The 8965-nt window shown below is 32.2% G+C and overlaps 1 protein-coding gene across 2 annotated transcripts; it reads left to right on the top strand.

The window, feature by feature from the left end:
* LOC107632089 (type IV inositol polyphosphate 5-phosphatase 9) lies at window positions 1347–4174 on the top strand. 2 transcript variants are annotated; one of them, XM_016335728.2, is made up of 7 exons: window positions 1347–1816; window positions 1928–2023; window positions 2102–2381; window positions 2639–2823; window positions 3356–3464; window positions 3574–3728; window positions 3818–4174. In XM_016335728.2, exons 1-7 carry the CDS (start codon window positions 1662–1664, stop codon window positions 4062–4064), a joined length of 1227 nt encoding a protein of 408 aa, XP_016191214.1. In that variant the 5' UTR covers window positions 1347–1661; the 3' UTR covers window positions 4065–4174. The 2 variants fall into 2 exon arrangements, with proteins under 2 accessions (XP_016191214.1, XP_016191213.1); XM_016335727.2 differs by having other exon boundaries at window positions 1351–1816; window positions 1916–2023.

Genomic DNA, 8965 nt, shown 5'->3' with positions numbered 1-8965 from the left:
TAACACTACTAAACAGAGAACGAAGCTCAGGGAGCAAGAAGATCACGCGGGAAAAGTTCATGAACATCTTCCCCAGGCTATAAGCACTCTATACTATATATATATATAATCAAAACAAGCTGAATTCAGACGTTAGTTCCATTGATATCTTATGGCACCCAAAATAAGGAACAAAAGCTTACGTTTTCTCCTTCATGAAAGCATTATTTAATTTGTACATTATCGAGAAATAAGATTTTTTATTTTGTTTTATGTTCATTATCAATTATCAGCTATAGATACAAAACATCACTCTTACATATAATAAATATACACTACATTTTTTTAATGTCAATTTGCATGTATCCTAATATTTATACACACACTCTCATTAATTAATATCAGATATAAATTTAATGAATTCGAACTATCACAAAGAAGAATAAACCTACCATATGATGAGGCTATGAACAATACAATTCGAATCAACTATTTAGGTTTATATCAAAATCAGGAATTAAAATTAGTTATTATTAGTAAAAAATATATATTAAAATATAAAAATATATTAAAAATACATACATAATAAATTCGAATATTGATATTTATTTAAGCGAATAAGTGAGCTAATAATTAGACCAACCCAAATTGATTGTAAATATATTTTTATTTGAGTAATCATCGATATTATGACTTGCTATCAAATAGTCATTTGTAGTTAATGTTTTAACGGTCCTGCTACATTACTAACAGCATATTTGCCAATTTTTGCCAACTCTTATTTATAACTGTGTTTCATGGAAGTGTTTTCGTGGATGTGTCTAATAAAAATGTATTTTTTATGGTTGTGTTTAATAGAAGTGTCTTTATAGATATATATTCTGGATGTGTCTCTTTATATATGTATTTAAAATATAATAATTAATTATTATTGACAATAAGTTGGCAGATAATATGTTGGTACCTATACTTTTCTATGTTTTAAATGTTTTAAATACCAAAATATTTACGGTGTGAGACAACATCTTCTTTTAAAGTCACAAATTTAGCAAGATCATCACATATGCTACATAACAAATGTGTCAAATTATTTTTCACCAAATAATTCAGTCATGGAGATAATTAATATTTTCAGATATATCATGCAAGTTTGGTTAATTATGATCATTAAGATATATGTGATTCTTTATTATTATTATTATTATTATTATTTGCGTTACTTGCATGCCTGGTTTGCTATGGACCACACTAATCTAATCCCACTTGGAGTTGCAGCCATGTTGAAGAATTTAAATATGCGAGAAACATTAAGATATGGTTTAATAAATTGTAGTAAACAAACAGAAGAATTCAAATGTGCAGAGAAGAGTAGACCCATGTTTTTCTGATAAATTTGCGTCTCTCTCTCTCCCACTAGGACATTGTAAAGGAATGAATTCAACAATGCAGCCAATAATAATGCACATCATCTATACGTCACATGATTCATGAGTCTCTCTCTCTCTCTCTCTCTCTTCTCCATCATGATTCATGATTATTATTGATCTCTCATGTTCTACTCTCACTATATATATTCCTTTCATTCAGTAACCAACTAACACTTTACGATGCCACGCACCAAATTAAAAGCATGCAGTAGTAATGACATGTCAAGCTAGCTAGGTAGCTAGATAGATCCGACCATGTGGCCTACATTAGTGGTTAATAAGATTCTCAAGAAGAGGCTAGGAAGCACCAACTTTGTCGCTGATTATCATCATACTTATGAGCAACCCTTGTTGTCCATTGATGAACAATCCATTCATCATCATCCAAATTACAACAAGTACAACTACAAGTAAGCCTTAATTAGCTTCTTCAAATCTTAAAATTCAAATCTCTTGTTCTACTTCCCCTTTTTCTTAATTTCTTTACTGGTGTATGTGTGTGATCCAAGGGTTTTTGTTAGCACATGGAACGTAGGTGGGGTTGCACCACACCAAGATTTGAACTTGGAGGATTTGTTGGACACATGCAACAACTCCTGTGACATCTATGTACTAGGGTAAGTATGTAGCCTTTAATTAATTATTCTTCTTGTTATTGATTTACATACATAGAAATAACAATTAATGATCATCAGGTTTCAAGAAATAGTGCCTCTGAAGGCATCAAACGTTCTGGGATCAGAGAACAGCGAGGTTTCTAGCAAATGGAATTCCTTAATCAGGGAAGCTCTGAACAAGAAGACAGAAAATGATGATGAGTGGAAAGGAGACCCACAAGAATTCCAGTGTATCATAAGCAAGCAAATGGTTGGTGTGTTCATATCTGTGTGGACAAGGAAAGATCTTCGCCCTTTCATTCACCATCCAAGTGTCTCTTGTATTGGATGTGGCATCATGGGCTGCTTAGGAAACAAGGTCACCTATAATTAATTAAACAAATTACATTTCATTAACCCCACAATTAGTTCAACCGAATTTATTTTATTTAGTATTCATCAATTATTGCTAAATAAGACAAATTCTACCTGTTTTTCTTGTATGTCCGTTAATTTAAACTCTTACATACATACAAACTAACAAATTATTATTGTTAGATAAAAAATTGTCTTTATTGAAACACAACATATTATATATATAATCACTAAAAGTCATATTTGAATTTTAATTTACAGGGATCGGTGTCAGTGAGATTTCGGTTACATGAAACAAGCTTCTGCTTTGTGTGCAGCCATCTTGCATCAGGGGGCAGAGAAGGAGATGAGAAGCACAGAAACTCTAACGTTGCAGAAATATTTTCCCGGACAACTTTTCCCAAAGGCCCTTTGTTTGATTTGCCAAGAAAGATTCTTGATCATGAGTCAGTATAATAATCTTGAAACCGTCCAAATATTTTTAATAATTATTCACTTTCCTGGCTCTTAAAAAAAGAATTCATTTTTTTAGTGAAGAACCATCACCATTTCACCAATCATATATAGTCCCTGGCTTTGAATTTGTTCCTAATTAAATAGAAAACGATGCCGCCAAAACACTAACATCATTATTAGTTGGTTGTTACGTTTCTAACAAACTTTATCCTTAATTAATTCAATTTTAGTAGTAGGGAGGAAATTGTTCTTTTTTTGTAACTAATATTAATCAAACAGATTAGAACTAACATTGTAAAAAATGAGAGTAAAAAACCATTTGCAACTACAGAATTAGTAATACATACCCAAGTAGATTAGTTATTAAATATAGTTGACTTCTTCTTAGTAATCACTGAATGGTCAAATTAATTAACTATTCCCCTGCTTCTTGCATATTTATTTAGATATAATTAGAGAACAAATAATGTTGTATTAATTTTGAGGTGCTACCTAACACACAGTTTTGTCTTTTATGTGCAGCCATGTAGTATTGCTAGGAGATCTAAATTATAGAATTTCTCTACCAGAAGAATCAACACGGTTACTTGTTGAAAAAGGAGACTGGGATTCCTTATTACAAAATGATCAGGTATCTTATTAAGGTTTGAACTTTGAATATAATTTGGAAAATCTTCTAGGAATATTCTTTTCTTTCTTGTTTTTTTATCTAACTTGTATTAGTGGGAAAACTAATGAAGCTAATGATGGAGCTAGAGAACGGAAACATGTTAAGAGGGTGGCATGAAGGGCCAATCAAATTTGCTCCAACATACAAGTATTTTCCAAATTCAGATATGTATTATGGATGTTGTTATCATGGGAAAAAAGCAGAAAAGAAGCGAGCACCAGCATGGTAAGACACAAAAATTGTCAAAACTATATATTTAGATTGATATTAAATAATAGTTAACAAATTGAATTAATTGTTTGTTGTTAATTTAGGTGTGACCGAATAGTGTGGTATGGAAATGGTTTAAAGCAACTTGTGTACAATAGAAGTGAGTCAAAACTATCAGACCACAGGCCTGTGAAGGCAATATTCATAGCTCAAGTGAGGGTTTCAACAGAGCTAGGAAATTTGCAAACCTTGTTTCTATCAGAAAGATTTGAACACATTAAAACTCCTTTTGGAGTTTCTACAACCAATGATGATTTTCTATGTAAAAAACAACTGAGTTTCCGGTTGTGAAATAAGAATCATTATTATATTGTGATTTTGTACAAAAATTCTATTTTATATCTGAAGATAACATATCATAAGTTTTTTGCTGATGAGTATACAGTGAAGTAGTTGTTCAATTTTAGTCTTCATGTTATATAATATGAATTATTAAAGCACTCTGTCTAGTTTGAAAGAAATTAATTTCCTAATATCTTTTGGAGCTTAAATAAATGCAACTTTTCTTCTTGTTTGGAACCAGCAAACCAGATAAATTGGAGCACTCAAACTGCATATATGATAAATAATGATTTAAAAAAAAAAAAAAACTCCCATTCTTCAAAAAGGATAGAATATATTATAAGCCAATTATTGAGCTAGTTGGGAGGACATTAATTGGTTAGTACTGGTTTTGCTATCTATGATAGATAGACTAGCAAGTGGAACATCACCCTCGCTCTTATCCTCTTCTTCGTGCATGATGGAAATAAAAAACATATATATATTTCATGGAAATTGATATAAATCTGTAAATGCATGCGCATATATATATAAGATATCATTTTAGAAATGCAACTTGTGAAAAAAGTATATGCTACAAGTATGGTCATTGTGGCATGTTTCAAAGTTTGAAGAATGATTTTTCATAGATCTTATGACATCCTCTAGAATGGATGGGAAAAAAAAAGACATAAACATAACAATTTGATAACTAAATTAAAGAAATTATTAAGTGCTTTCAATGACATAATGTAATATACAAATTATAGCCCTCATATAGACGACAAGTTAGATATATATAAGTTGAAGAGTACAGGAAGCTAAGGAGTCCATGAGGATAAAATAAAATAATAAAACAAAAAAGAAATTTATATGAATTTGAATTGAAGGTGCAAGCAATACAATTATGGTTATGCAATTGCATGTGAAAAGGATCTTGAATTGTCTCTACACCAATCTTTTTGTGTTGTCGTCACTTACAGGGAACAAGGCCACAACTTGCTTGTTAACTACTGCTATTGTTTGTTAATGTTATACGTAGGTACAAATAGGGTGTTCATAGATTGGATTCGATCCGCATATAACCGAATCCGATCCGAAAATTACAGATATGGATCCGATCCGTAAGGCTTTCGGATCGGATCGGATCCGCACACTAATCGGATCGGATTGCGGATTTTGTGTTGGTGTCCGCATATCCGCGTATCCGCAAAAATAAAGAAATAAATAAGTAAATATTTTTTTATATTTTATTTCAACTAATAATTATCATATATGTTGTATTATTTTATTTTGAATTTAAAATTCTAAAATAAATCTTAAACATCTTAAATCACTAGTAAAATTTTCGCTCCGTAAGGATCCAGAACTGCAGCGCCTCTCCCTCCTTATCTGTGGCCGCTCGTCTTCTCCCGCGTTGCCCACTCCTCTGCGACGATCTCCTCTTTCGGCGACGCGCTCCTCCCCGCGACGCGCACTTCCCTTACGCACACCTCCGCGCCTCCTCCATCGATGGGCTCCTTCCCGTTTCCTCCCTCGCGCCACACACAACCGCCCCCTTCTCCTGTGCCTCCCCCTGTCTTCTCCCCCAAGTCGCACTCCTTCTGTCTCTGGTAGTTCTGCTTGCAAATTTCTAAAAAAATTGGTTGAGTTCATTCATGAAGATATGCTATCCTTTTTTTTCGCTTAATAAAAAGTTCTATTTTTTTAAATTTATGTATAATATTGGAAGTGTCTGTGTTTTTTTTTTTTAATGTATTTGTGATTATAATTTTTTTTTGCACTCATATGTTTGATTTGGGAGTTATAATGTTAACCTAATTTGGATGTGTTAATACTTAATTTTGGATGTGTTTATGTTGTTCATTATGTTTTTATGTACATATATAAGTTTTTTTACATGAGTTTTGGATGTGTTGATAAAATATTTAGAATGCATTTTTATAATTTTGGATGTGTATTTGAGTTTAATTTTTTCTGTGTTCAATATGTAATTTTGAACTATAATGACAATAATTTAGATGTGTTAATACATAATTTTAAATGTGTTTATGTTGTTTATTTAATTTTAGATGTGTTTTTGACATGAGTTTTGAATGTTTTGAATAAAAAAAATAATTGAAGTGAGTTTAATTGATTTTGAAAACTTCACTAATTTTTTAAAAATTAGTACACGAAAAGTTGTTACGAGTTTTATGGTTTGGTTTGCAAAAAATTAATGTATTGCAAGTGGTTACAAATTTTACAGTGATAAGTATTCAAAATAAAAGTAGTTCCTTAAAAATAGGAAATATGATTAATTAAAAAATTAAAATAATAAAATATTAAATTTAAAGGCTGAATTTTGTTGTACAAGTAGTATTTTCCAAATTGCAATAAGTTGACAAATAATATATTGGTACCCTATACTTTTCCTTTGTCTCAAGGTCATTACACTGATACCGCAACCCCCTCCCAAACACTCTCTACATGTGATTTCACGTCTTCGGCGGTCATTATCTTCCATTCTCACTGGTCGGTCGCCGCAAACAACAAACGCCATCACCGCTCAGACCACAGCCCAACACTGCGCTGCCACCGCCGCCCAGACCACGACCCGATGCCACCCTACTCATTGTGGTCGTCCGAACATTCCTGTCACGCACAAAGGTGGTTTAGGCCGACTAAATAACATCGGATTCCTCTGCAGGCCTTCCTTTCTTCCCCGTCGCGCACAAAGAGAGGTTTGGGCGACGTATACAGAAAGGGCCTTGTCATGTAAGGACCAACCCACCCAACACGTATTGTAAAATCCAAAACCCATAGAAACTGCTGCTACATGTGGTTCACGGTGGACTCCAAGTACAGCACCACCGATGAGATCATCTGCTCCGCCACCGAGCTCCATGAAGGCATTTGGTTTAGGAAATCAAGCATTCACAGCCTTCAAGACGTCTCTTTCGACTGCTGAATGTTCAATTCATTAGGTATGTAGATGGTTATTTAATTCTTAATTTGATTCTGTTTAATTATATACAATTAACAAATGTTGGATGGTTATTTCACTAGGTAGTGAAATGATTATTTTAATAATTACGTAGATGATTGTTTGATGGCGGGTGAGAAAACTTCTAACGCCGGGGAGGTGGGATGATTGATGAGGGTGGGGTAGCAGACGGTTGGGATGGGGAGGGAAGAGGGTGTTTGGGTAAATTTCTTTGGTAATAAATTAGGGTTGAGATGATTAATTATTTGAAATAATTGTTTAGGTTTCTTTTTTTTTTTTATTGAACCAAATTCAATATCTATTGTATAAATTGTCAAAATTTTTCATTGTCTCCCTAGCAGAGTTCGTCTGTATATTTTAGAATTGGTTAGTTTTGATGAGTCACTATTCTGTTATACAAATAAGAGTAAATAGTTAAATTAGTTCCTAAAAAATTGTGTGATCTCTAAATTAGTCCTCCGAATAATTTTTACAATAAAAAAAATTATTTTTAACACTTAAAAATTCTATTTTACTTTCAAAATAATTTTACCCGTTGAAAATTCATGTCAACAATCCTTGAATGTTTTGATTTAATTTTCGTAAAAATGCAATTATACAAATTACAAGCATCAATCTAAAAAAAAAGACATCTTTTATGGGATATTGTAACTAATAATGGCAGGTTAATCAAAATCATATTCTACTATTTTCACTAGGTATAAACGTAAACTCACACTACAATTATGCTCCAAATTCTCTAATATCTAACCTACAATATGAAAATCCGAAAGAAAAACAAAAAAATTATAATCTTATTGGTTAACCCTAATTTCAACTGTGGGCTGAATACTTAACTACCACACATAGCAGTAGTAAAAAGAAAAAAAAAATAAAAGAGCATAGAATCACATGAGAAAAAAAAAAGAAAGGGAGTGGAAGATAAGAAACTAGTGGTTGGTATGACGAGAGTTGATATCGCCGAGCAAGAAGAATGAATGGAAAAAGTGATAAGCACGAAGGTGACAGAACTAATGAAGCTGATGAAGACGATTCTGTTCACTATCGTCGTGCTCTGTTTTGCCTCCACCATTGACTTGCTTCTACGTCTCCTTCACCACCGTCTTACATCTCCTCCTCTTTTCATGGACACTTTCCACTAGGTGAAACAGTTTTTTTGAATGAGAAATTGGAATCAAGCGATAGGGCATCGTTTTGATACACTCAACTTTCCATAAGTTAAAACGATGCCGTTTTATGTGCTGAGGTGTAAGCTTTTATTAACACTGTTAGCAGAAAAGTGACAGAAGGACTAACGCAACTAATTTTAAATCTTTTAAAGATAAATTTGATTAAAAAAATTTTAAGGATTAATTTAAAAATCGCGTGATCTTTCAGAGACCAATTTAACTATTTACTCATACAAATAATTTTATTATTAGATTTCATAAATTCTCTAAAGATTTGGTAAACTATACAAATTATAATATAGTAGTATTGCACTAAAAGGTGATACAGTAATACGCACAAAATATTCAGTGCCTATCTTATCCATTTTTATCCTCTGTTCTTATTATTATATATAATTAAGAATATTAAATTAAATAAACTAATTTTGTATTATACATATTCGCTACCTATTGCACTATTGCGTTACCGTTTGTCCAAAGTTTTTCACTTTTTGGAAATTAGGCCATTTATCCAAAGTTTGAATGGAGAATAGTCCATGCATACTGGAATGTGTTGAGTAATTTGGCTGGGCCTATTTCGACTTTTTATTTTTTTTCCTGATCTGACAAATTTTAAAAAAACGCGTGGCCAAAAATATAGTAAACCAACAAAAGATATCCCATGACCAAAAACAAAAAACAAGATACCAAGACTGAAGTTTATTTTCTCTTCATATTTTGAAAACTACCCAAATCGAAAAGTTTTATTGTGACTTAAATCTATAGAGAGTTCTGAC

This window comes from Arachis ipaensis, chromosome B03 (genome assembly GCF_000816755.2).
Source record: "Arachis ipaensis cultivar K30076 chromosome B03, Araip1.1, whole genome shotgun sequence".
NCBI lineage: Eukaryota > Viridiplantae > Streptophyta > Magnoliopsida > Fabales > Fabaceae > Arachis > Arachis ipaensis.
The sequence above is the reverse complement of the archived record's forward strand: the minus strand, read 5'-3'. Positions and strand labels throughout refer to the sequence as shown.

What these genes read in the sequence shown, in the direction of transcription:
- LOC107632089 (XM_016335727.2), top strand. Translation starts at nt 1,662, where the DNA reads ATGTGGCCTACATTAGTGGTTAATAAGATTCTCAAGAAGAGGCTAGGA. An exon ending in TACAACAAGTACAACTACAA is followed by an intron (nt 1,817 to 1,915) that starts GTAAGCCTTAAT and finishes GTGTGATCCAAG; the next exon opens with GGTTTTTGTTAGCACATGGA. An exon ending in TGGGCTGCTTAGGAAACAAG is followed by an intron (nt 2,382 to 2,638) that starts GTCACCTATAAT and finishes TTTAATTTACAG; the next exon opens with GGATCGGTGTCAGTGAGATT.